The following is a 27,958-nucleotide window of genomic DNA, read 5'->3' on the forward strand; positions in this document are numbered from 1 at the left end:
CTTCTTCAGCTTCTGGCTCTGACTCAGGTCAAAGATGTACTGTTGTACTATTGTGCATTTGTTTGCAGCCATTTTCACCTTTCAAATGCTAGTGCATACATTGAGTTGGGGGGCGTGACCAGCTGCAGCTAATTTGCATAAAAGTGACTGAGCCCTAAAAACACCTATTTTGTTAAAATAGGTGAAACTGGAGAGGTGAAAGCTAAATTATCTGAGAATGCTTTTGTGCAAAAAAATGTAATGAGCATGTTTTGTATAACTGTCCTATCCAAAATGTTTAAAAGGAAGCATAATAGGTCACCTTGCCGATCTATGGTAAGCATGGAGAAAGAAAGTTTTTGCACAATTCATCCTTTCTAAAACCAAGGCACTGGTAAAGCATCTGGCTCTGTGAAAAATCACAATTACAGCACTTTATTGTTCATAAATGCGTAGGTGAAAAAAAAACCAAAACCAAAAAACAGATACACACAATTCAGATAACACATGGTGATCACAAATCTGTCTTTTGGAAGCAAAACAAAAAGCTTTCTTGCCAGTATCCTGGTTACTGTCCAGTCTTGTGAGTCAACTTGTGAGTAAGAATAGAAAACAAGCACAGTATAGTCGAAGCTAATAAGCAATTGGTGCCAAAATGGATGAAATTGCTCGTTATGCCAACAGAGGAGAAAACAAAACAATTGCAATGTTGCCATTGGCAAAACAAAAATAAAATAAACTCTATTTAAGATAACAAATGTTCCGTTCGTTTATATATATTTATTTGGCAAGAAAACTAATTTTATTAAAAAATAAACATGAAAATACCAATCCACAAAAGCAACATCTATTTTTAGGCATAGCAATGGAGAACATGAGGCTACCTTACCACACAGGTGATGGCAAATAGCTAAGGGTACATATACAGCAACAGCTTTCCAAATATGTTTAAAAGACTGTACAAATTTACACTACCTGTCTCAGTATACCTACATGAAAAATGGTGGATTATATGGTCAGTTTAAAAGGTTGTACCCCAAAACAACGCGTCGGGCATGCCCTGCAGCTCAGGGGTTGAACCAATGCTGAGTTATCTCAAAGAAATAAAGAATATAGAAGGCAAAAAACTTTGTTTTCCCGTTTTTTGTTTGGTGTAACTATCAGTTTTTAGCTGCTTCCCAAGTCCTGCTTCCTAGCATCAATGAATGGCTTTTAATTCGTCTCCCTTGCTTCACCTCTGCCACCCAGTGTGGCTGTCCCGTCAGCTCAGCTCATGTGAGGCAGATTTATTGGTGGGATCTCTTAGACGGACTGAGCTCTTTGACTGATGCAGTCAGGAGTGCTGCTTGCCCAGCTGGGCTCCGTCTCTCTGGCTTCTTGCGGACGATGGGACAAACTTCGGGATAATAATGGGTAGTGTGTCTCTTCCTGAGCTTTCAGTGGTGCCGAAGCCATTCTCTACATGTGCTCCTTCATCATCATCATCGTCGTCATCATCATCATCATCGTCGTCGTCGTCATCATCATCGTCGTCTTCATCATCATCATCATCAGACATGTCATCCAGATCTGAAGCCATCTTGATGTCTGTCCTTGGCTCCGGTTTCTCTGTGGGTCCAGTAAGCTGCTGGTTGCCATGGATATGTGCTGCTTCCACCGCTTCCTTGTCCCTCCGCTGCTCCTCCCCATCACTATCAGAGTCTATGGAAATGGGCTCAGAGAGGTCTAGAGGCATTTTGTGTGTTAAGGTGCTGCTGATTGTCTTGGTTTGGTCTCTGCTGACAGTACTTGGTTTGGGAACAGGCGGCATAGCGTTTGTTCCTTCCTCCTTCCCCTCTTGTAGCTGCCTAACTCCACCATTGGCAGCCACGAGCTCCCTGTGTCTCTGGAGAGCCTGTTCCGAAACCCCCCTGCGTGTCCTGGAAGTCCGCCGTTTGCCGTGCCCACCTGTGCATGTGACCTCCTGGTCAAATTCCAGTCCGTGATTAAGTTTGCTGAGGTCGTGCATGCTGAATCCCAGCAGCACACTGGGCCGCTGGCTTTCACATTCCTGAATGCATTTTCTCCTAGTAGTGAAGAAGTGGCCGGAGACGTCGGACCTCCACAGCCAAAGACTAGACGCCAGCTTGTCCACCTCTTGCTGGGTGGGATACGGTGCCTGATTGAAGTACTGTGTCAGAAAAGCCTTCCTGGACTCATATGACTCTTTTTCATGACCTTTAGGATCTAGAGCCAGAACGACAGGTTCATCCGGATTTTCGTCAAAATCGGACGGGCCGTTGATATCCCGAGGGTGGGCCCTCTCTCCAGGAGGTCCCGGCCTCCTTCGCTTTGGAGCGTTAGGGTCAGAGCTTTCCGAGCTGGGCCGTTTGAGGCCGCTGCTCTGAGACTGGCCGACTCTAGCAGAATGAGCGACCCGGCTGTCCTGGCCGTTCTGCGACTTCCCCACGCCTCGACAGTGTACCAGGTGCAGAGTGATGGTGGACGCCGTCATGTTGCTTGTATAAACCCCTAAGCAGTGAATACACTTATAGGTCAGCTTCTTTTCCACGGGATGAACGGTCTGAATCACCTGGTGCCTCTCTCTCAGGTGGTGCGCCAGTGAATCTGAGATCGGGCCCTTGAGGATGGAGAAGCAGAGAGGGCACAGCGTCTTTCCGATATCTCTCTTGTACGGCACAGAAGCTTGCGGGGCACTCTTGATGGGGGGAATATCAGGGAGTCCTGAAGGCGTTTTGGGGGGCTGCGGAGGCATCAGCCTCTTGCCTGATATCAGAGCAGCAGACAGGGTGGACGACACAGAGGAAGCGCTGTTCTGAGCGTGAAACGCCACCGACTCTTCAGGAGCGTCTCTCATGTTGTACGTAGTAACAATCAACTGAACGTTTTTGGGGTTTCCCTGCTGCAGGGTAAGGTCAAAGGTCAGGGGGGAGTCTGTCCGAGGGCCTACCTTCTCCTCCGGGTGCGACAGGCGCATGTGTGCGACCATCTTCTCCACGTCGTTGAAGGTGGCGCGGCAGTAGGGGCAGGAGAGGCCGTGGATCAGCATGTGGTTTAACAGCGTGTCACTGGGAAGGTAGCGGTTGCAGTACAGACACTTGCTGGTGAAGTTGTGAATCTTCATGATGTAGTTGGCCACCGCAGGCACCTTCTCTGCTTTGTGCTCCTTCTCAAAGTGAGCGCTGTAGACGTTCTCGGGGAACAGCTCGTTGCAGATGGTGCAGATTTTCCACTTCTGGGTGTAAGAGGTACCGAGAACGGAGGAGCCGCCTTTCTTGGCCGTGACAGAGGCCACCGTGGTGGCAGCCGCCTGAACACGCGCGCCCAGAGGGTTGGATCTGAGCGAGGAAGACGCGCCGACCACCAGCGAGCCGCGCAGGTTGTTAGCAGAGATGAGCTGCTTGGCTGCGTGCGACTGCTGCGGCACAGACACCTGGGCGTTCCCCGGCAGAGTCGCCCTACCCTGGTGGTTACCCAGAGAGAACGGCTGAGTGCCCCCAGCCTTCAACCCGAGAGGGTCGTGTTTTAACCCCGTTAGAAAGCTGTGGGAGTTAAAGCCGGCCTTGGAAGCAGCGGCGGCGGCGGCAGCTGCTCGACTGAGCTGCTGTGAAGCAGGAGACCTCGGAGTGGCCATCACGGCTCCTTTAGGGCCCATCCCAATGATGGTCTTGTCTCCGTGAGCTTTGGGAGGGAACATAACAACCGGTTTGGGTCGGGGGACGATCACACTGGTGTGACCGATCATGGCGGTGACCTGATAGCCAATCCTCTCGTGGTCCTCGATGACGTGTTGGACCAGAGCCTCGTAGGTGCGGGGAACAAAGAGACACTTCTTGCAGTGGATTTGGTTGATGTTGACGCTGTGCGCGTTATTACTCTCTGCTGGGCCGCCATTGAGGCTGTTTGCCTTCTCTCCTGGTTTTACGATGTAAGGATGGGCCACTTGTTGAAAGTGTTCCCGGTAGATGTGCTTTCGCACAACGTTGTATAAAGGGTCCCTGTAGGTGCACTTCTTGCAGTAGTACACCGCCTGTTCCACGTTGTCCCCCGTCCTCTTCAGCAGACTGTCCTTCACGGCGACGCCACCCGTCACCATGCCGACGGGCCCCTGCCGCACGCTGTTACTAGGCATGTGGAAGAGCTTGATGTGCGTCTCCAGAGTCTTTTTGTTGCCGTTGAAAGTGCAGTAGGGGCAGTTGAGCAGGATGTTGTTCTCGAAGTCCTCGCTGTGGACATTGCGGAAGTGGCTCTTGTATGCAGAGAAATACTTGGATGAAAATAAGCAGCCAGAGCAGCAGAAAGGCTTTGATCTGTAGTCCTGGAGACAGATGAGAAACAAAACAAAAATAAGTTACTTGAACACAAGAAACAAAAAAACAACAGGACAGCAGGAGCTTCTGTGTGAATAGCACGTGTCACCCACCTGGACCTTGGTATGGGATGGTTCCCACATGCACACATCTTCCCAGGTTGTGTGCTTAATATACACCTCAGGAGGGTTAAAGTCTTTGTAGTCCTGACGAACAACAGAGACAGATTAGTACACGTTCATGGTAGCTCTGCATAAATGCATTGAATCTCAGCTGTCGCTATATCGCAGTGTGAAGGGACTGCTCAGATGAGCATCTGGCAGGACGGAGGGACGCTAGTGTCACGCATTAATGCGCGGATATGTTGGGCCGGCTGAATGGACTAACGTCCCTCACCAGGAGGATCGCTGTAGTGGCTGAGCTGCTGGGATGGTGTTTCCAAATGAAGGGAATGACAACTGATGTATTTATTGCAGTTTTCAGCAGAAATATGGAAATCAAATATTTTCCTGAGATGGTTCAGCTCTCTATCGCAGAATTATGAGTTGAAACTCTCCAAGGAGAACGCTGTCTCCAAAACAAGGACAGCGACTATTGAAATAATTATAGCAGGATTTTGATTACAATACAAGATTATACAAATTCTTTTGTTTTTGTTTTAGATCACGATTAATTTAATTGTTGATTGTAATTGCATGTTTGAGTGAGTGAAAATAGCAGCTACAATGGGACAAACATTAGAAACAGTGATAATAAGTTTGTAATGCACCTCACAGTTTTCAGTCTCAAAGCGCTACAGTTTAAAAACAGACTAGGGACAAGAGCAAGAACTAAAAACAGCCAAATGAAGAATTCATTTAGACGTAAAACCTTTTAAAGGGAGGCTCTTGAGTGCCCTTGTACAGTACCTTGGGACTGTGTTCATAGCTGGAACTGCTTCAGCTGACAGGATTGTATTAGACAAACACAAAGTAGCAGAGAATTGGGAAGTGAAAGGAAAATGATGAGAAGGAAACCTTGTTGAACCCTTTTACAAATGAAGGTCTGCCAACAGTGTGTTGCATGTACTTGCTTCCCTATTTAAACACTTAATAAACCCAACGACCTGCTGCCATGACATCTGCTCTCCTGCTGGAAGATGAGCCTCTGCCCCAGTCTTCCCCCAAATCAGCTCCAACCAGCTTCCCTCTGACACATAAGCTTTCCCACAGCATGATGTTGCCACTGCCATGTTTCTACTTGTGAAGCCGTTAGTTTCCAGATGAAACGAATCATGGACGGACTGCATTTATTAAGGGACTAATGAAAGAAGCTGGCCGGATTGTATTTAGTGCCATCAGAGCAAAAGGAGCTGAATAAAAATGTAAGCCAAGCTTTTTATTTTGGGATTTTTTGAAAACCGCGTAACATTTTCCTTCCACCTCACACTTATACACCAATTTGGAGTTAGTCTGCCATCAGCTTTACCGTCAAGTTTTTAGTTATAATGCGACAAAAAGAAAAATAAGAAAGAAACAAAAGTAGCAGCACACAGTTTTGCAGTAAAGAGTAAATCATCCAGTTTTAATGAAATCTAAAGAAAGTGATGGAGGATCGCTTAGACACTTCTGCCGTGAAATGCAAAAAGCATCTTTTTCACACATTAGGTGAAACATAATGAGAATGGGAACACAGTCATTTTGGCTAAAGCCTGTGCAGAAGGTGCTACACTCCAGGAGGCTGCTTTAGAGATTTCAATGAAGACACGTCGTCTTCATTCAAGCTGCAGGGCTCTGTGGTGGAAGCTGGGCTTAATGCAAAGAAATCGCAATTCTTGAAGTTGTCCGCTGTAGCGACGCATTAAACTCAAAATGTTCTGAATGCAAGTCCAAAATGTAAATATTATATAGCTATTTAAAAAGGACCAGTGCAACGTTCATTAGCTATAGCCATGAAGTGAAAAGGCACAGCGCAGCATCCCATCCAGGCTACGGTGGAAGCATGCTCACCTGGAGGTGATCTCTGCAGAACTCCAGGCCAATGTCTCCCAGGACCCTCTTGACATTTTTCCTGGCTTTCCGTAGGCTGGTGAGGTTATTGACAGGGAGCTGGAACATTCTGCCTGCCTGGACAGAGGGGGGGGGAGGGAGGGGGACACAAACATTAACACCAGTTCCTCTGAAACAATCTTTTAGCAATCAGATGTTTGTCTTGATTTAACATAATTCTTGCATACAGAAATGTTTTACGTCTCCATATCAACCAGACCAACAACAGATGAGAAGGTGACTACAATTAAGATGCTCCAGATGTTTTTAGACACAACCTGTTCTATATGGCCGACACCTGCCTTTGCTGTGTTAGGTACATAAGATAAGATAAAAAAAGATAGGGCTTTACTGATCTCACATTGGAGAAATTTACTTGTCACACATCGGCTTAATAAACAAAAAGAAGGTGCATAAGGTATAAGGTATATACAGTGCGTCCACATATGTACAGTGTATCAAAAATAAATAAATAAATAAAAGTACAGGGGAAATAAAGCTGAAATACCTGTACACTGAGGTGACTTATATACAAATGGAATGACGTTTTACTTTAAGTGGTACTAGGTAATAACTAGGGCTGGGTATCATCTAGGATGAGCCGATTCGATACGATTCTCGATACATAGCTCAGCTTGCTTTGATTCCAATATCGATATTTATTACTTTGAATTAATGCTCAGTGATTCAATCACCAAAATCAGCCAAATATTATGTTTATGTTCTATTTATTGATCACAGACATATTAACAGGAAAATAAAGTGTATTTGCTTCAATGCATTTAATGTGTCACAGAAACCAAAAATGTGCCCAAACATCTGATTTTAGGGACAAAGGAGCTTCTAAAATCCTGTCGGCCGTTCCACAAATTCGTCTCACTTGCTCTCCTTCGCTGTGAACTGTAATGGTTGCGCTGTAATAACGCCCCCTAGAGGTTGGGAGGTATATCGATATTGAAAGCTAGAATATCGATATTAAATTGTTTTTAAAAATATCGATATTAATCTTTATATCGATTTTTATGCACAGCCCTAGTAATAACAACAGTGAGGTAGTGAGATATCTATGCAGCTGAAGTCGCTTATTAAAACAGGATTATTTAACAGTATTATTGCACAGGTTATTGCACAGTGTATTAAATAGGACAACGCCATGGCTGAAAAGGCCAACTAGCATCGGAGAAGGGCTGCACAACGTATCGCAGATTTCTCGTCATCGCAATATGACAGGTCGCAATGTGCAAATGGCAAACAATCGCCTGGAGTACAGTAAGTGTCGGCTACTTATTTAGGCACCCAGAGTTCACGCTATCCGTGCCCATAATGTGCTTGGTGACATCTGTTGTTTAGTACAACATAAAAACTTTGAGAAGATAAGGAGGTGGGAAAGTTGATGAGAAAGCCGCAGCATCGCCACAACATCACAAGTCGGACAGCGGCGACCTTTTCATTAAAACCTTGTGTTGTGTTTGAGATGGAAATGGGTTTTAGAAGCAGACTCAAACCCCAGATAACGAGACTACTCGTTATCTGGGGTCTGAGTCTGATAGGTTCCTAACACAGAAAGACCTTAACACCTTCATTTCTCTGTATTTATCACAAGCTATATCTTTATGGCAATAGTATCACACATCGAGCAGCCCTCCATCGGAGTGGGTTAGGTTACAGCATCGTTTGCCATGACGATGCTGTCGTGAACATGGAGTCATCTGGATAAGCCAGTGTTTAGGTCTTTACGTGCGTTTTGGGAATTAGATCAGCAGGGAACAAAAACTCTCTCATAGGGCCAAAGCTCAAGTTTGATCAGTTTCTGACACAAACTAGTTCTGAAACTGGGGTCTGTTCGATCGCCATTTCTTCACTATGAAGGGAAACATTTTTCCTATTTATCCATTTTGTTTTGCTACTTGACTTTTTGATTGCCGCTATTAGATACGTTCTACAGAAAGAGAGTTGGTCCCTTTCATAAGATATAATGAAAGGGATCAACAAATCTTTCATGTGTCCGAATTTAAGGTTTCAAATCAACCAAATGTAATTCACTACCACCAATTGTACATTTGTAGTTACATCAGTTTAATTCTTTTGCTAGACACTTTGTACAAATATTTGTTCATTAAGCCCCTAACTAATGACTCAGTTATTAAGTCGAAGATGATTTAGGCTCCGAAAAGCAGTTTAACATAAAGAGAAATAAATAAAAAATATGGCTGGACGATATAGAAAAAAAGCATATCAATAAAATAGAAACATTGATCGATAGACAATTATCAACAAATTAAAGTTCAGCCCTCATCATTTTATGCTGTTGCTTAGCAACCTATTTTTAGATACAGAACAGACACTGAATTCAAACTCAATCCTTTATTCAACCAACTTTTTACCAAAACTGCAAGTTTTTAGAAAATAAAAAAAAGAGCGAGTGCTCTCTGAACTCTGAAGGGGGCGGAGCTTGATGACGGAGCGTTCCTGGGTCTGTGTTTGTGATTGGTTGGGAGTATGTAATGACTGTAATATTAACCTACATGATAGGCTAGAAGGCAAACTTTTATTCTATTGAACCTTTTATTGACCCTTTTTTTCAGATGTACCTCCATCGATCCATATATATTATTGAATTATTGTCCAGCACTACTCAGTATCATTCAGTAGGTTTTGTTTGTACACTGGATGATTCCCCCCCCCCCCCCCCCCAGTCAAAATCGCTCTTTGACTTTATCCACTTTGCATGCTTCCGTCTGATATGATGTCTTTAGAAATGATGAAATCGATAGAGGTACATCTGATAGAAAAATGTGTCAATAAAAGGTTCAATAGAATAAAAGTTTGCCTTCTAGCCTATCATGTAGGTTAATATTACAGTCATTACATCCTCCTAACCAATTACAAATGCAGGAACCAAGCTCCGCCCCCTTCAAAGAGTTTAGAGAGCATGTGTTCCTATTTTCTTTTTTTTTCTTTTTTAAACTTGTAGTTTTGGTAAAAAGCTGGTTGAATAAAGAGTTGAGTTTGAATTCAGTGTTTGTTTATTCTTCATCTAAAAATAGGTCGCTAAGCAACAGCATAACATGGCCAGGCCTGCACTTAAGATATATGTTTTGAATTTGTTGAAAATTATCAATATCGATCAATATGATTTCTAGTTTATTGATACGCTTTTTTTCCTATATCGTCCAGGCCTAATCCTGAGGACAATGTTAAAGTTTGGACTAATCTTTAGCTCCTTATAAGCAAAATTAAAGAGATGAGGGATGCCTCAACGCTTCACGCTAATCAGGACCCATGTTGACAGCATCCACAGGAGCAGGATGATAAGGGGAGTAAAAAAATTACACATCTCAGTGTTTGGGAACTGCAGCAAAGAGTGACACCTTTAGGACTTCAAGTCTCCATAACAACCATTAAATGTCACCCACATACTAATGGCGGGCAATGAAAGAGAGAGAGAGAGAGAGATCATATTTCCCCCTTTCTAGCTTCCCTCCATTGGCTTCCTGTTAAATACAGAATAGAATTTAAAATTCTCCTTCTCACATATAAAGTAGGGCTGCACAGTTAATCGCATTTGCAATATAATCGCAGTTTTAAAAACCAATTTCCAAATCACAGAGGTCTGCAATTTTTGCCTATGTAACAATTAATGTACAATGGATAACACCTTTAGGTGTCGGTAATTATGTTTAAAGTGGGTTGGCTCCAGACTGAAGGGAAGAGAGTTGCAGCAGTGAGACAATCTAATTTTATTACGTGTTTTACAGTTTATCTAATCATACCGTTTTTAACCAGAAACTTTCAGGAATCTCACCACAGCATTAAGTATTAATAAAACTGCTTAATACAGAGACTTGTTAGTTGCACTTTATGTTCAACAAGGACTAATGTCCAACTCAACAAGCTCTTCTCTTGAATAAAAATATTCTGATTAATAACAATAGCGAGATTTATTGTTTTAAAGAGTCGTTGTTAACAAACCTCTTTATGTACAAGCCATTTTGTTGCTTGTGGTTTATGCAGAGAAAAGTCAAAATTAAATCACAATTATGGTTGAAATATAAACGCAATATTGTTTTTTGGCAAAATCGTACAGTCCCAATACAAAAGGCCTTAATAATCAAGCTCCATCATCCATCAGAGATCTGATTGCTCCATACGCTCCTAACAGGATTTAGAGTTTTACCTCGATAAGATAAAAGTTATTCACAGAGCATCTTAGGCCTTCAGAGAGCTCCTAAAGTGCAAAATGTTAACAGTTAGGAGGACTTTTAGCGAGCCTAAGAGTGTGAAGCAGGGAAGCAGGTGGAAACAGAGAGATCTAATTGGCTGATCCACCACCTAAACAGCGGAGGAAATGAATAAACTTCAACAATCATACAACTATTACTATGTAGATAATAGAAACTTTATCATCTCCATGGAGGGAAATTCATTAGTTTCAACGACCCAATGAATTAAATGTGCGGCATAATAATGACATAATTTTATTAAGGATAAATAAATAGGAAAAACATTGAATAATCATGAATAAAAATTGGAGAACTGTACATATATAGTACAGAAGATTTTTTTTTTTTACATTATTAATAGAAAATATCTACATAAATACACACACTAGACAAGCCAAATGAGGTGAGAAAGTATTTTCTATATTGTGCATGATGATGATGATCCTATGAAGTTTGCTTGTGTGATGCCATCTCCTCCCTGGCTTTTGATGGCTGCACGGAGCGCTTCTCACTTTCCAGGCTGGTGGGTAAAAACACCAAGATGCGCAGAGAAAAAGCCGCTTTAGAGTCCACCTCTTCGCACCGTGACCCAGACACACGTTCACCTTTCAACACTCCTCTATTCTCCGCCCAGACTGCACACACAGGCGCTGCTCCTCTTGCTTTTTCTTCACCTTTTTTTTCCATTTCATGTCGGTCGTTTTACCAAATCCAGCAGCTTTATACAAGCAGCGGGCAATGACAGTAAAATGCTGACAGCACATTCATTTTAAATAGATGAAGCAGTAAAAGGACCAGTATGGAGAGTAAAAATAATAAGCAAATGAAAACAATGACGTAAATAAGGTGAGTCCAAGACAGTTATTTAACTTTAGCCAAGTTTCATCACCATGACATATATCTTAAACCCGTCTAATTGGTTAATTTCCTTTCTTTGATTACTAGGAGCACATTTGTGGGTGTTTGTTTCTTGTATCAACCAATCAAAGCTGTTAGACTCAGAATCTTTGTGAATGCTGGCACTGGTCTACTGGTGGTTCCTAGAGTTTCTAACAATTTAACTTTTAGGTGTCAGTGCCCATATTGACAAAGATTGTGAGAGCTGGACAAGCAACAAAAAACAGAAATGTGCTCCAAGTGATCAACAGAGAGAAATTAACTGATTAAACTGGATTCAGAAATGTGTCACATGAAGATGAAACTTAGCAACATTAAATAATTATCACAGCGCTGGCTGAGCGTCTTCCTCTCCACTGTCTCTACATGAATGCTCGGTATGAGGGATTGCTGCAAAGTCAACGACAACGCCAGCGACTGTCCACTGCCGCTATATGCTCATCCAGGGAAATGAATGCAGCAAGTCAGTCCTCAGATCAAATCAGATTGTTTATATAGCACCAATTCACAACACGTCATCTCAAGGCACTTAACAGAGTCCATTCAAGCAAATCATCCAGATTGGTCAAACGTTTTCCATCTAAGGAAACCCAGCAGATTGGGTCAAGTCATTGAATTCCCTCCTCAGATAGAAAACATTGAACCAATCTGTATGGATGATTTGACTTGGTAAAATGCCTTGAGATGACGTGTTGTAAATGTGCGCTTTATAAATGAACTGAAACTATTTCTCTTTTATTAAGCAAAAGATAATGGTAGGTTGTAAATCCAATAAATCACACTTTAATGGGACAGAAGCGATTGCAACATGCAAACCTGCTTTTCACTGTTCCTATGCTTGTACTGGAACATAGTTACACTCCTGAACAGTAATGCCACTAGGTTTTATAAATCTATATATTGCTGCAGTTGATATACTTTTGTTTTTTTACCTTTTTATTTGTTTATTTGTCACCATGTCCCACAATGCTGTGTGTTTATTTTTTTTAGTTAGTTGGATTATTAATCATTATTAAACTAGATTGTGATGAAAACCAAAACTGTTCAACACAAAAGAAATATTGCGATCATGTTTTGACCCACATGGCCCAGCTTTTGGGGGGAAATGCCAGGTGATAGCCTTTTCTGTCTACTGTCACAAGGTAAACATGTGGAGTTTGCTAAACTTTACTGGGACTTTGTGTGGAACGGTTTGCTTTGGTCAGAGGACGCCAAAACGGATTTTTTCAGCACCAAACACTCCAGGCAGGGTTGGTGTGAATATGTAGTAAAACGCCTCGTGTCCACTGATAATCGGACCTGTAATGCTGTGGGCCTGTTTCTCTTTTAAAGGCTCTGGAAACCTTGTCTGAGGTATCATGAACTCTTTCATATCCCAGTTGAGTTAAAAAAAATGTGGCTGCCTCTGCCAGTGCAATGAAAAGCCGGATTATTAGGTATTTCAGCAGGACAGTGATCTAAACCTAGTCACATACTACAACTACAAATAAATAAAAAAAAGTTTCATCTTGAAATAAAACAATATACGCCAAGCGTTCGTCCTGATACTGTTTACTCTGTCCTTTCTGAGCCTGAAAAGAACTTTGCACCGGTACGATCAGCACACAAACATTGCTGCGCCACCTGCTGGCTGGCAGCACCGCAGAGCTATCAGAAAGCAAGATGGCGAGAAGTGACGCAGCTACTGTAGGAGCCAGTAGACCAGCCTGCAACGCCTCTCACTAAACCAACTTGCCGTGGTCCTAAAGCGACCTGATCAGGTTTTTCGTTTGCTCTTTTTCACACTCCATCTTGGACTTCCTCTTTCCTTTAACCCCCTGCTGGACGTTGCTGAGTTGCTCGGCTCCATTGCTTCTCCCTGTTTACCCTTTGCGTGCATGCGCAATATTGCACTTCTGGTCACGTGGCCTGGTGCTTTATTAACTAATTAATAGAGGCAACACACTGAAATAAAATCTAATAAGACAACAGGGCGTGATCATTTAACCTTTTTGTGCAACCAGAGTGAGCTGCTGGCTTAGAAATTCATGAAGTCATAATACGAGACTAGGCCCCTTTAAACCTTTTCTACAACTTTACCAGGGATGCCACACCTATGTAGAAATTAGAATTTAATCAAATTTACCACAGGCATAAAGTCATGTGGTCACAATTGAAAGCTCTCAAAGACAGATTTCAACAAACAAGACTATGAAAACTATTCACAATAACCTCTGTCAAACGACTGGATGTGTGAACTTTCATTTGATAAAACTGTTTTTACCAACATTTTAAGACACCAAAGATAAATTAACATATTCTGTTACACTACGGTGACAGACCACCCGTTTTAACACATGAACTGAACTCTAACGTAAGCAGGAGTTGGATCTGTGATCAGAAATATCCCAAACATTTAATCGGACATTCTTACAGTGACTGTCCGGCAAACCTGTCTAATATCAACAGAGGATAAATAAAAACATTAATATGGAAAACTGGTGGTTCAATCGTTCTGTGGAACATCCCTGTGAGCATGAGCGCTGGCATCACTCCCTTGTGACCACGGATGATGCCCTTCCAGACAATCAGCATCTCTAAGCGCCAACACAGTCACTCAACAGCCTTGTCCGCCATTTTTAAACAAGCTGTAGACCAAACAGGGACTTTCCAGACAAACTTCTGGCATCTGGCAACATCTGCTGCTGGGAGACTGGCTAATATTACATTAGCGTGTAAAATGAAGGTTTTTAACACTTGTTATGCATCAGACAACCATGGTTGCACTCCAAACAGTCCTTTGTGATATGAATATTGCACACACTGATATGGCGATGATGATATATTGGCGATACACTGTGCAGCCTTGGTGTTAATCACCAGTACAAATGGCTAAGGAAGGAGACAGAATGAAATGTCTCCTCTATAATGGTTTAATCTCTGCTTTGACAAAAAGGGGAAATCGGGTTTCAGTACCAAGCTGTGCGACGCTCACTAAAACCGGCAAAATACCCAGAGAAAGATGTAAAAAGCTGGTCTGCAACAGGGTCTTTGATGCCAATAGAGTTCTTCTATTATTAGGATTATTATTATTTAGAAGAACAGAAATCACGTTGGCAGTTATTTACTAAAATGTAAACAAAAACCAATCGTCCACCTCTGAAAGGTTTTACTCTTTTCAGAGATGCCTGCCTCGTTCGCTCTCAGAAACAGACGTCCGGACCAGTGTTGTTTTTCTGGTCAATAACACGCGCCCCTGGTATCGCTCGGTCTCCGGCATTCGCTACAAAGGCCCTGTTCAAACCTGCCACATGTGTACAGAGTTCCAGATGTGTGCAGACGGTATGCTTTGTGTATCCATTGGCTATAAAGAAATGGGATCTTAAACAGAGCTCTGAATACTCTAGATGCTCTGAGGATGGTGAGGATGGTGTTCTTCAGACCAGCATCAGAGGATGGGACACTTGTATCTACGGTGCTTTGGCAGTCTGAGCGCAGCTATCCTGGGGTCCAGCAAAGGTTCCTTTCTCTGATTTGGCATCCATTAAAGCACACAAGTGAGCTTATAAAGAGTTTTTAGCTGACTTTATATAAAAGTGCAGCTCAGATGAATCTCTGGCTTTTGACTAAATAATGTGGTTTAAGTGACGAAGTTACTGGTGATATTACAGTAACATCCTTGCTCCATACATCTGTAAAATGAATGATGGCATAATCTAGCACCCAGAAGGGAATCAACGGCTCTCTCTCTCTCAAATATTTATTAACATGTTTACCTAAATATGTTGTAATTTTCCTATTAACTTACAAATTGCTGTCTGTGATACATAAAAACTCCTATTTCCTTCAAAAATTGTATATCCTTTGCCATTTTTTTCACCCATCAAGGTCGCCATTGTTTTACCTGTGCAATGCATGCTGGGTAAATGATGCGGTTAGGTCCTACTGGACTGGAACCTACAGAGTTACCCCAGTTGTTTATTGTATTGCGTTTTGACTGCAGTAAATTTAGGCAAAGCGACATCGTGTCATCACTTCCCACATGAAAAAAAGAAGAAAACCACAATGGGGAGAAGCCGTTGGAAGAAGAAAACTTCTAAAGAACCCACATTTGTGCTCTCAACACTTCTCTCCAGAGGACTTTGATGCATCTGTACGAACAAAACTGATGAAGGAGCTTACAGGTGGACGTTACCCTCACAAGCTAAAACCAGCTGTCATAACGACTATTTTTATCCATAAAGTGCCTAAAGCTGCCGCCTTGCGATCAAAGGATGCTGGGAGAAACATCAGGCAACACTGGAAGCGCTTTGAAATCATGAAGGTACTGCCACCGGTACCGAATGTGAAACCACGGACCCGGCACCGGACCAAAGACCAGACCCTAAACAGATGTTAACGGACCGATCAGATCCTAAACGAGTGTTACTGGAGCCGACACCGGACACAGAGAACTACTCGCCAGGATTATACGAGGTGTATGGTATCATCAATGAATGTAGGTGTCATTTATTGTTTAAAAAAATAAACATTATTACTATTAATTATTATTATTAATATTATTATTGTTATTATTATTATTATTACATTGCCAGGTATTTCAACGCGCTCCGGTTCCAACTGAAAAGGTTGAACTCTTTGCTGTTTTGACTGGACTGAGCTATACGTCATTTACCCAGAATGCATTGCAGCATAAACAACATGGCGACGTCCGTGTGACAATATGTTATTTAAATTTATAAAAACCAAACATCTTACAGTATTTTTGCTGTATCGTTTTTACATCTAAAATAGATGTTTCAAAAATAAAAAGTCTATTGCTACAACTAAGTGTGGATCCCTTTAAGTTCAGGAAACGTCTTTATTATCATCATTAATGCATCTTTCAGCAGTAACTACATATCACGTAATATAGTAGAATTCAAATGTTTTAAAGTGTGCAAAACAGGGAGGAGTAGTACCAGAGCTTTGAAAAGGAGCAAATGAGAAAGGCAGCAGTTGATTTTATCTGTGTTTAATTTAGAGATTGCTCTGTGCCATAACCCGGACACTTCGCCTTGGAGGGTTTTGTTTGGAGAAACCACAGAGAGACGTGCTACAATCAGGATCAGCGGGTCAAAGCTTCAGACATAGTGCCGCTCGAAAGCCACGGCTTTAAACTAAAGTTAACAGCTTTTAGCAATCACACTGGAAAAGAGCAACAATGTCCTCTTTATAATAACTATTAATATTGCAATCAGTTGGGTCGGACGCTCATTTTTTTCCCCCTCCAGTTCACTTGTCCAGCCACAGGGTCCTCTGCTCAAATCAATGTCTGTGTACAAGGGTCAAAGGTCACTCGCCCGCAATGCCAAATCAACACGATGCCCGTCGACTACAGTGAACACATCAGCTGGTTTCACCTTCTGCAGAGAGGGTGGGGGGGGGGCGTGGACCCCGCTGTGGTTCACCTAATGTCCTCTCTGCCTCCTGGACCGCTGTCCTTCCACCAAACATACACAGGTAATGAAGTGCAAGACGTAGCCCACCCCCCCCCCCCCCCCCCCCCCACCCTGCCTTTTTTCATCCCTCCCTTAGATGTTAGATGGCGCTGCAGAAGACTCCCATTATGTAAGCCTCCCTGTACTCTGCCTGGCCCCTTTTTCTCCCTTCCTCGCGATGCCATCACAGAATGGCGCCTCCTATTGAGTAAGCAGCAGCCCCTACAATATGTCTGCAGCAGAGGGGGAGGGGAGGGAGAGAGAGATGTTGGATGGGAGGAAGAGGAGGGACAGAAGGAGTGAGAGGGAGAGAGACTGGGAAAGGGGGAGGGTGAGTGTGAGAGAGGATGAGGAAGAGGAGGGGGGGAGTGAGCAGGCGAGGGTGGAAGGATTGCAAGAGGGAGAGATGAGAGGAAAAGGGAGGGGAGGGGAGGGAGGGAGGGGAAGGGGTGAGGCAGGGAGGTCAGGCACTGGCAGAGAGGAAAGGAAGGGTGGAGTGAGAAAATGGAAGAGGGTGAGGGAAAGAAGGGGCAATAGATGAGGAGGGAGTGGGGGGGGGGTGCCAAGGAGAGGCTGAGTAGGAGGGAAGGAGAGAAGGAAGAGGACACAGAGGAGACACAAGAGGAGGCTGCTGGACGAAAACAGGCTTCCCCGCTCTGCAGTGGAGCTAAGGGGAAAGAAACAAAGTCCCTTGAAGGCATTAAGCAGCCAGGATGTGATCAGCAGCGCCCGGATGGCTCCTGCCTGCACTATCCCAGTGTCTGAAGGCTTAATTAGGGAGGGGGGGGAGGCCCTCCTCCACTCAAATATGAGATTGGGTTTAATCACATGGCTGCACACCTGTCTAACATAGTCTGATAAAAAGGTATGGGTTTGTTTACGGGTGGATGTTACAAACAGTGACCCCCCCCCCCCTCTCAGATCCAACACCTGGCGTGAGTACAGCCCTGGTGTCACCTGGCTGAACCCTGATCACATCTGAGGGGCAGAAACGGAGAAAATAATAATAGGGATGTTCAAAACAAAACACTGTTTACTCCAACACAGCTACATCCCATTTTACTATTGCCTGTTAAAAAACAACAACAACAACAACAACAAAACTAACATCTGGTTGGCTCTAGATGGGCAGCTCTGGTCGAGCTGCTGCGGCTGACAAAGAATAGGGGGCACACCGCGCTCAGCTAGCATGCTAAGCTAGCGCCCAACAACATGATTATAACTAAATTATTCGTGAAATCAACGTGCCGTTCAAACCGGCCCGACCCTCCAGGAACAGCCCAAAAACAGTCAGGCGAGTTACGACGAGCCTCCCCGGCGCGGGCAACCAGGAGCCAGGGTCCCACCGCCACCCTCCACATCCCATCCCCGCAGGTAGGGCACGGTTAACGGCCAGCTATCTGCGGCTGCTCTCCCCCCGGCGTTACCTGCTTTCACATCCAGGACTCCCGGCCTGAGCGAACCGTGTCACCTCGGGCTGGCCGAGGCCGTGTCTTCCCCCGCCGGCTGGCTCCGCCGTATCCTCCCAGGTGCCGCGTGAGGAGGAGCGCCCTGGCCGTCCGTCTACCTCGCGAGCCCAACGGTTCCCTCGCCGACAGCGGCTGTCCGCTCTCCTCGCGCCACAGAGCGGAAACGGAGAGCGCCTCGAGCTTCACCGGACAACTGGGAGCGCCGTCCCCGGGAGCGCTGGGCGCGGACACATGTCGGCTGCTTGACCCGTGAAACAGGAATCCCCCCCTTGAACCTGTGCCTACACTTGCCCGGCAGCGAGGAGCGCTTTCCCCATTCTCCTCTGACAGACAATACACAGCCAGCCCGCAAACTGCCCAATCCAAAATGGCGCAAATAAAAGAAGCGGAAGTGACATCTGCCTTATTAGCATAAATTATATCGTCGCTAGCTCTTCCCCGGCTCATCTCATTAAAACTCCTGATTGGTTTGCCAATCAGTTCGCCCAATTAAGCAAATATCAGATTAAAAAAAAAATAACCCTCCTACCCTCCACGTCTCTGCGCTCTGTCTCGGCTTTTTTTGCGTCAGCCTTGGACCCGGTGGGGTAAACAACGGGTGCAGCAGTTCCCTGGACTCTCCGGCAGCGGGCGTCCTTCTGTGTGCTCCTCCCTGCGGAGAGTCGGAGCCTCGGCACGTAGGTCGGAGCTGGGGGGCGCTGTGGACTCGGCTGCTGCTCCCTAATCTCCCAGTTAGTAGCGGCGGTGATCTTTTCTTTATTTTATTCCCACGATCCAATAAAATAAAATAAAAAAGCTGACAAATGTTTATGTGATCAATAAAGGTAGGAATACATGTATGGCATCCGTCTATGATCATTTACCTGTTTGGTACCACTTTACAATAAGGCTCCCCTTATAGATGTTTAATAAATTGTTTGATATGTTATTATTTAATCTATAAAGACTTTATAATGTCTAAGTGTTTATTATGAATGAATTAAGGCCAGCAGGAGACAAAACTGACTGGTTTCTTGCCAAATAGTGAACCTAATCTGTTCAACTATCATCTAGAGTTGTTTATATTAAACATTTCAGACTATGTCTTCCTTTTAAGCACAAACCGGTCAATTTTGTCTCTTGCTCACCCTTAATTAATGCGTAAAAACTCTTATGCGTTACAAAATGTTTACAGATTAATTAATAACATCTCTCTCTCTCTCTCTCTCTCTCTCTCTCTCTCTCTCTCTCTCTTTCTCTCTCTCTCTCTCTCTCTATATATATATATATATATATTTCTTTTCATTAGCCATCTACAAGGGGAGCCTTATTGTAAAGGGGTACCAAATGTTCTGACATCTGATTAAAAACATTATCTGCCAGCCTTCCTGATCAAAGTTAGAGGCAGGGTCTATTTGACAAGCCATCGTGACAGTTTACCTTAAAGCATGGATGTTAGCAGAACAAATGTAAAACAATAAATTTTGAAAGAAGTGGACAAGATATGCAAATATTGATGGTTTACATATATTCATATATTCCTTAAAGTCAGACATGTATACAAATATTGATACAAATTCTAATTATTCAATTAGTTTTCTTTAAATAATTATATATTGAAATATTTGATACATTTTCTAGTATTTTTTTTTTTTTTTTTTAGACTGCAGTACAATTGGCCCTCGATACCTTTAGCTGTATTATGACTTAATAACATCAGAAAGAGTCTGGACACCTTTCCTTTGGGACTGGTCTCTTTCAAGTCAAGTTGACTCAAGCATTATGAAACCAACCAGGCAGACTAAGCCAAGACAAAAACTCAATGCCTGTGGCGGGTCTCCATCCAGACGTGACGTCTCGTGTTTGTTCACAGGGTTCCTACACATTTTCCATATCAAAATTATATACTTTTCCTGTCTTGCTCCATAGAACCTCCATGTGGTTTAGGCACAGTAAAACCGTGGTCATTGTACCAGCGTTTGGTACCTTGGCAGTGTGGGCAGGTACCAGCTCCTGCTGGAAAATGAAATCAGCATCTTCATCAAGCTTGTCAGAAGAAGGAAGCAGGAACTTTTCTCAAATTTCCTGGTGGATGGCTGCTTTAACTATGGACTTCAGAAAACCTAATGGACCAGCACCAGCAGATGACGTGGACCCTCAACCCATCACTGACTGTGGAAACTTAACTCTGGACTTCAAACAACGTGGATTCTGTGCCTCTTCCTCCAGACTCTGGGTCCCTTATTTCCAAATAAAATACAAACTTTGACTAACGGACTTCTTTTTCTCCTTAGCCCAGGTAAGATGCTTGTAGCTAGCGTCACATTCTTTCTTGCGCAGTGGCTCGCTGACTCCAGCCTCAGTCCACTCCTTGCTTCTTGAATAGATTTTGCTTGACAATCCTCTCAAGGCTGCAGTTATCCCTTTTGAAGACACTTCAGTGAATATGCTTTGACACAACACTCCATTAACGACCAGCATCTTTAGTGATAATGCGTGTCGGTGACAGTCTTCTGGACATCTGTCCAGTCAGCGGTCTCCCCCCTGGTTATGTTGCCTACTGACCCAGACAGAGAGACCGTTTAGAGGCTCAGGAAACTTCTGCAGGTGTTTTAAGTTAATCTGCTCAGTTGGGTGTGACACACTGAGCTTCAAATCTTTCACTTTTACACAATATTAAAATTTTCTGCAACTCAGCATTGAGTTTTCATTATCTGTAAGCCAACGAAATCAAAGAAATAAAAGACTTGAAATATTTCTCTCTATGTCTAATGATCATACACTAGTTTAACTTTCTAAATTGACCACAAATACTGAACATTTTCACAATATTCTACCTGTAGATGGATAGACACACATATAAATACATTAAGTAGAGTATATTGCCAGATGGGCAGACAGCTCGATGGGTGGAAGGATGGAGAACCCTTATAAGGTGACATAAAAGGTCTGGAAATACAAATACTTGTTATCATTCGATCCATTTTCTGTACTTCTACCTGGACAACTTTGGAATTCAAGTCAAGATTTTCCAGACTGTACACAGTCAACAGTTTCCTGTAGGAACCAGAACGTGATATTCACTGGTTATTAGACACAGAGCGGGGTCTGCCCTGGACAGGTTTCAGGGGAAATATCCCAGTTAAACAAAGGTAAAATAAATAAGTAAATAAACCTCTGGAACGGAAGAGTTTGTTTGCCATTGTCCTCTCCCACTGAAACTATGGAAATGGAGCCAACTTATAATTTTATGAAGGATGTCTACGTCTCAAATACTGTTTGGAGTTAAGAGATTTGCATCATGCTTCGTTTCCATTGAGCGGCTTAAAGAACTACTCCCACAACAGAACAGTGGCAGGGATATAAACGTTTAATTTTATACAAACAATACCCAATCAGTGAACCTGTTCATGTAAGCATCGTACACATTCAGAGACGGGAATGAGGAGAGGCCGGTGCAGACTCCAAGGGATGATGGGAATGTAAAGCTTTGTCTTCCTTCGCTGTTCTTAGGGCTACACAGGACAACATCTTGAATCAAATGCCTAACATGGACAGACATCTGCTTTCTCGTTTGTCGTCATGTCACTGTGTAACCACGGCAACGTGGAGAAAGCGTCTGCGGGGGGGACACGGCGCCGATCACGTCGTGGCGAAGAGTGTAAGCAGTCCTTTCACAAATGAAATTATTTCATTCCCTCCGAGTTTGGACTCTCCGTAAACTCGATCCACAAAGGAAATGGGCACCTGTGTTTTTGGAAAGAGAGAGAGAGAGAAACTTTGCTAGAGGATGTAGAAATGAAGGAAAACCAATCAAATCATTTTAATACAACTATGTAAAATGTTCACTGTATTCCTCTAGATGCGTCACAGTCAGCGGTTCCACGTCAGATCAATAAATATTGGCGCTGAAAGCGTCTTCTAATCTGCATCAATTTAACGACAGCTAAATCGTATCTTGAAAGAAAAGCCACCCTAGTCACAGTCTAAGCAGTGGAGCTGTAGACTTAGATGCAGAGAGAGCAATAAAGTCCCTCATTTCCTGAGGTTTCAGAAATCCGCTGCTGGCAGGACTTTATACAATCTCATTAAACATTGGGGCAAATATAAAGCTCCATTTCACCTAAACAAGCAGAAATTAGCTTTTTTTAAAAAAATTATTATTACATAGCCAGTAACTACAGTTGTAGTTAGAAACTTTCAGGATTCATCAGAGCCCGTATTTTCCCAACATGGAAAGGTTATACAACATTTACTGTTGGCCAAAAGATCAGAGTCAAACACAGACATGTCCATTTTTATGTTCATCGATGTAAATCCTTCAGGGAGGGGTGACAAACGTTTCAGAGTCTCCTAATTGGACAAGGCACATTTGTTTGAACAACGGGGAAGTGGAAGGGACGGGGAAGAGTCTGAGATTTACACAAGCTGAAAATGTCTTTAGGAGCAAATTCTAAGCTTAGTTCAAGAAACCGTCTCAACATTACCGTCGTCTTCCTCAGATGAAGGAACACTTCTGTAGATCAACACGGCCCGGGCCACACTGACACTCATTTTACATAACCGCCCACTCAGTGTCCCATCCCAGAAACAAGCTCCTGCTCCAGAATGGACACCTAGAAACTGGCCTTACACACCAGCCAAATGTCTTCACAACCTAAATCAACTTTATCAGGATCAGATTCTTCTGAGGAAGAGCATGATCAGATGAGACAAAAAGCTTTTTGACTACAGTGATAATCTTTTAGTTAGGCGTCAGGCGAGGCTTTCAGCCCTAAGAACAGTGGTACCATCTGTCAGGCATGGCGGCGGAGTAATCATGCTGTGGGGCTGTTTTCCACCAGAGACAACGGAGTAATGAGCAAAGAGGACAGAATGAAGCTCTGAGTTAATCGCCCAGGACAAAGAAAGCCATAGACACATTAGAAGATTTGAGCCCGTGTTCTTCTTCCCAGACCACCTATAGGGGAGGCATCTTTATGAGACCCTTTCACTGTGGGCCAATTATTTAAATACACAAGATGAAAGATATCCACCGTCCAAGCTAGAACCGCAAAATGCTGAATTGTCAGCGACTTGACAACTGTCCGTGTTTTTGCTCAGCTGGTAAGGATGGTATGAAAGTAGAGCAGATTGAGGTGTAGAACAGGTTTTATATAAAAAGAAAAAGATTTTCTTGTGTCTCCTCCAAGCGACGCTGAGTGCGGCGATGAGGAAGAGCTTTTTGGTGGAGCCTGTCACAGTGCAGCGGGCTCAAAGCCATCTAAGAGGTCGGGATGAGGACACAGCTTTATTCTGCAGTCAACCCTTTTCAGCTAGCTCTCTAACTTATGGCTGCGGCTCTAACATGAAGGAAGGAAAACTTTTTAAAAAAAGCAGCCGCCACATCTGGACATCACCTCTCCGATTGTGTAGTTGAGCTGTCTGGCTCGGACGATCATCTCCATCTGAAAGACGTAGCCTTTGGACACACACCGTTCCACCAGACTCTCCAAAACCTTTTTCTTGTATAACCTGATGCATGTGAGACAGAAAAAAAAAAAAAAAAAAGGAGAAGAAACCTTCGGGTTGACCAACGTTCACGAAGACAACGACCCACCAAACCTCTCGCACCTCTCACCTGAAGCTTCCTGTGAGGTCTGAAGCGCCGGGTCTCAACAACACCTGCGTCAAGAAGTTGGCCCCTCGACTGAAAGAGGCAGACATAAGCAAGAAGAGTAAAAAATAAAACAAACGACTCGATTTCAGCTTCTTACCAACACGGGGAGTGTGAACTGGGGAACTGCTGTGAACTGCTGACCAGTTGTTACCTGATGAGTTTCCTGCGCAGGTCCCAGCCGTAAACGCCTCCGCTCCCCTGGTATCGCGTGCCGGACACTAGATCATAATCCCCCTCCTTTTGCTTCCTGGTAAAACAGATTCTCCTCAGCTCACAGACACATGCATTGTGCAACTTCCTGCGCTCACTCACAACACAACTACAGTGAAAACCAGAAGTTTACACACAATCTGACATTACATCGGATCAAAGCTTTCCCCTTTTAGGCCTGTTTCCATTTGCTTGATGCCAGGATGATGAGACGAGGAGGAACCTTGTTTTCATGACCTTCAAAGTCAGAGGTTAACACCTGTGTCCCTCAGATTTGGTGGAATTGCCTTTTAAACTACATGGTTTTGCTCCAACGTGTTGGCTGTCCTTCAACAACCTTCTCACATTAGCGTGCTGGAGTTCCTAGGTGCATCCCTAGAAAAAGATATGTCTTTTTATTCGGGCTGGGTATCATCTAGGATGAGCCGATTCGATACGATTCTTGATACATAGCTCACGATACAATATGATTCCCGATTATAGCTCAGCTTGATTTGACTCCAATATCATTAGTCATTATTTTCAAGTGTAAAAGTCATTCAATCAACAAAACCAGCCAAATATTATATTTATATTCAATGTATTAAACACTGAAATATTAACAGGAAAATAAAGTGCATTTGGTTCAATGCATTTAACGCATCACAGAAACCAAAATTGTGCCCAAATGTATGATTTTAGGGACGAAGGCGCTTCTAAAATCCTGACGGCTGTTCTGCAAATTTCTCTCACTTGCTCTTCCTCACTGTGAACAGTAATGGGGAGCAGTAATACCGCCCCCTAGGGGTTGGGAGGTATATCAATATTGAAAGCCAGAATATTGATATTAAATCCTTTTTAAAAACATCAATATTAATCTTTGTATGGATTTTTATGCACAGCCCTACTTTTTATAGAGCGTATTGAGCTTCTGGTGTTCACTGTATATTCTATTCCTACTGAATCCATGTTTTACTGTGCAGATTTATAAAAACACTAATCTTTCAGGGATACTTACTCAATAAACTGAGGGATAAACTTGGGCTGAAAGCAAAAGAAACAGTCATGAAATATGAAGCTGGGCATCATTAGACATTTAATAAATGTGAAAAAGACATTTTTGGAGGTTTCGGACAGGAATAGCCCAGAAAATGTCCCCTCACACAAACAATCATGACCCTTTGGGGCCAAGATAGATGGCAAACATTTTCCACTCACATGGTGGGAAAGATCTGCATCCATAATGATGATGAAGTTCCCAGTAGCATGCTTCATGCCATGGATGTAGGCGGTGCCTTTAAAAGCAGACCAGACACGGTCATTAAACCATCGTGGTTAGAGAGCTAACGGCGTTTTGGAGAACTTACCGAGACCTAGTTTCTTCGCTCTCGGTCGCAGCAGCTGGAAAACAACAAGTTATCAATTATTTGTATTTATTAAAATTGCATTACCTTATATATGTTTCTGTAGCAATGTAAAAAGGTTATTCATCTTCAGCAGAAACAAAGATGCAATCAGTATTTGACCCTTATTGTTTTATGCTGATTTTCTGCTCCTCAGATCAGCATCCACCTCATTGATGCTCCTTAACTCACTATTCTATCGCCGCCATAAATTTTCTGCAGCTGCTCGGCCACCTCCAGTGTCCCATCTGGGCTTCCGTCGTCAATAACGATGATCTCATAGTTGTAGCCACTGCAAGATGAACACATTAAAGACAGATGTATCAGTTATCTGTCTGCACGTGACTGGCGGAGCAATAATCAGCGAAGCAGCCAGGAGGCCCAAGGAGATCAGGGAGAAGTTCCTGAGAGCCACAACTCAGGCGGGGGAATAAGTCGACAGGAGACGTATTTGTTACGCACTTCACACATCCCACCCTTAAAAAGAAGCCGTAGTCTTAGCTGCAGCTTACTGTAACCATGTGAGGAACACGGCTGATGTATGGAAGAGGGGGCTCTGGATAGACAAGACGTCGACTTGAGTAAGGAGTGGATTTAGCCGTAATGGAAGTGCCTCAGCGTTCGCCATGATAAGTGCTGTCCGAATAGCACAGCCAGTAAGGAAGGAGGGATGAACAGGAGCCTGTATGCTTCCTATCTTAGCTCATTTAGCATAGGAACCTTACGATGTCCCTTACAGGTGCTAAGAAGCCTTAAGGTATCCCATAATCCTTTGCGTGACATAATGTATAAGCACTGTCCACATCACTAAAATCAACGAAACTGTCCAGAAATACGAGAGTGAGCGCTTTTGGGTGAATACAAATGGTCACACTGGTCAGATTTTTATTTCTAAAAAAAATAAATAAAAATAAACATGATAAATAATCTAAACGTGTGAAACCCACAAATTATTAGCCGACTGCTAATTCATGTTGGTCCAGCACACAAGCTCCCACTAAAATACACTTAGTGGTTTTAGCATGAGAGCAGCAGAACCGGCTGAAGGGTGTGAATAGTTCTGCTGGTACTGAGTGTAAAAGTAGGACAGTGGGATGAGTTTCAGATCTTTAACGGCGCAGACATCTCCTCTGCAAAGTCTAAAGCTTGACACCTTCGCTGGGAAGGGAACTCCTGGTGATTCTGGAGACTTTCTTCCTGACGCTGCTAAAAGGCTTATTTACTATCAGTTTTAGCCTGTAGTGCAGCTTTAGCTACAGTATGTTGACAGTTCAGCTCTGACTGGATCTGGATCAATTAGAACGTTCTCTCCCGTTCATTAAATCAGTCAAAACCAAAGAGTCGCATAATATTCAGTCTGTGAAGCTGAACAGCAGCAGGTGGAGATCTGAATCAAACAGAAGACTAAATATTTTCAATTTTAAACCTAAAGTATGTTCCAGACAAAATGTTCCCAGCGTTTATCTGATGGTTGTTAAACTTTAAAGACATCCACGGTGTTTTCTTTTACTCTTTAATTCACCGCCGACTAATGCAATCTGACTCTTATAGTCCGCAGAATGAAAAGAAATAAAATCAGAATGGGTTCAGATTGGACACGACGGGCAAGATCTCAAAGAAGAACAATCAGAAGCAGCCAGGAGAAGCGGGACCAGCTCGTCTTCACCACAACCCAAATTATGTCGTTCTTAAGGTTCGTGTTTTGTGAAAAGAACATAAATGACAACAATATCGCTGATGTTTAGCTAATGTCAACCACGCAGGTCGAGTTTAAGTACCACAGTACGCATTGTGGTCCAGTTCTTCCTCTGGACTTGGTCTGAGCTGCAAGTAAAACCGTGAAGGAGACAGTTTCTCTACTCCCACAACATTAACACCGCAAACCTTTCCCACCAGGAATGTCTGTTTTAAAGAGTTTTAAACCCTAAAGAGCAGATCTCCAGGTGTGACCCGCCCGGTTCTAACCCGGGTTAAGTGACAGCTCAGCGCTGGCACCGCCAGCAGCAGCTAGCTTTAGCCCCGCAGCTCAGCAGCTGCCCCCTAACTCACCTTTCTCCGAAGTATTTCACCAGGAGCCACACGATCAGAGGGAGGTTTTCTCTCTCGTTGTATGTGGGCAACAGGACGGAGTACTTGTCTGCGGTCTCTCTGTTAGGCTGCGAAGCTTTTCGGCTCGCCATGGCGACGTGACACTACAGCAATCCCACTGCGCAGCCGCAAAACGGCTTTCTTCTTCCTCTGTAGTCTTTTATCTCGGTCACCAAACAACTTTAGGCGCATTACCGCCACCTATCGGAATGGTGGCCGGAGAAGGCTCCCATCCATCTAACATATCTTTAAATTAAAATCTCAGCCATTATATTC

The 27,958-nt window shown here is 43.5% G+C and overlaps 2 protein-coding genes across 3 annotated transcripts; both read right to left on the minus strand.

Annotated features, from left to right (window-relative positions):
• Window positions 1-383: 383 nt before the first annotated feature.
• On the minus strand, window positions 384-18,755 carry adnpb (activity-dependent neuroprotector homeobox b). 2 transcript variants are annotated; one of them, XM_036148432.1, is made up of 4 exons: window positions 18,323-18,755; window positions 6,278-6,390; window positions 4,403-4,495; window positions 384-4,297 (listed from the first exon to the last, which is right to left on the minus strand). In XM_036148432.1, exons 2-4 carry the CDS (start codon window positions 6,383-6,385, stop codon window positions 1,313-1,315), a joined length of 3,186 nt encoding a protein of 1,061 aa, XP_036004325.1. In that variant the 5' UTR covers window positions 6,386-6,390; window positions 18,323-18,755; the 3' UTR covers window positions 384-1,312. The 2 variants fall into 2 exon arrangements, with proteins under 2 accessions (XP_036004325.1, XP_012734845.3); XM_012879391.3 differs by having other exon boundaries at window positions 6,278-6,394.
• A 2,937-nt stretch (window positions 18,756-21,692) lies between these two features.
• Window positions 21,693-27,823, minus strand: dpm1 (dolichyl-phosphate mannosyltransferase subunit 1, catalytic). The gene is made up of 9 exons (XM_012879401.3): window positions 27,644-27,823; window positions 25,787-25,886; window positions 25,559-25,592; window positions 25,410-25,486; window positions 25,210-25,235; window positions 24,154-24,249; window positions 23,964-24,032; window positions 23,743-23,857; window positions 21,693-22,090 (listed from the first exon to the last, which is right to left on the minus strand). Exons 1-9 carry the CDS (start codon window positions 27,772-27,774, stop codon window positions 21,986-21,988), a joined length of 753 nt encoding a protein of 250 aa, XP_012734855.2. The 5' UTR covers window positions 27,775-27,823; the 3' UTR covers window positions 21,693-21,985.
• Window positions 27,824-27,958: the final 135 nt, after the last annotated feature.

Source organism: Fundulus heteroclitus, chromosome 1 (assembly GCF_011125445.2).
Source record: "Fundulus heteroclitus isolate FHET01 chromosome 1, MU-UCD_Fhet_4.1, whole genome shotgun sequence".
NCBI lineage: Eukaryota > Metazoa > Chordata > Actinopteri > Cyprinodontiformes > Fundulidae > Fundulus > Fundulus heteroclitus.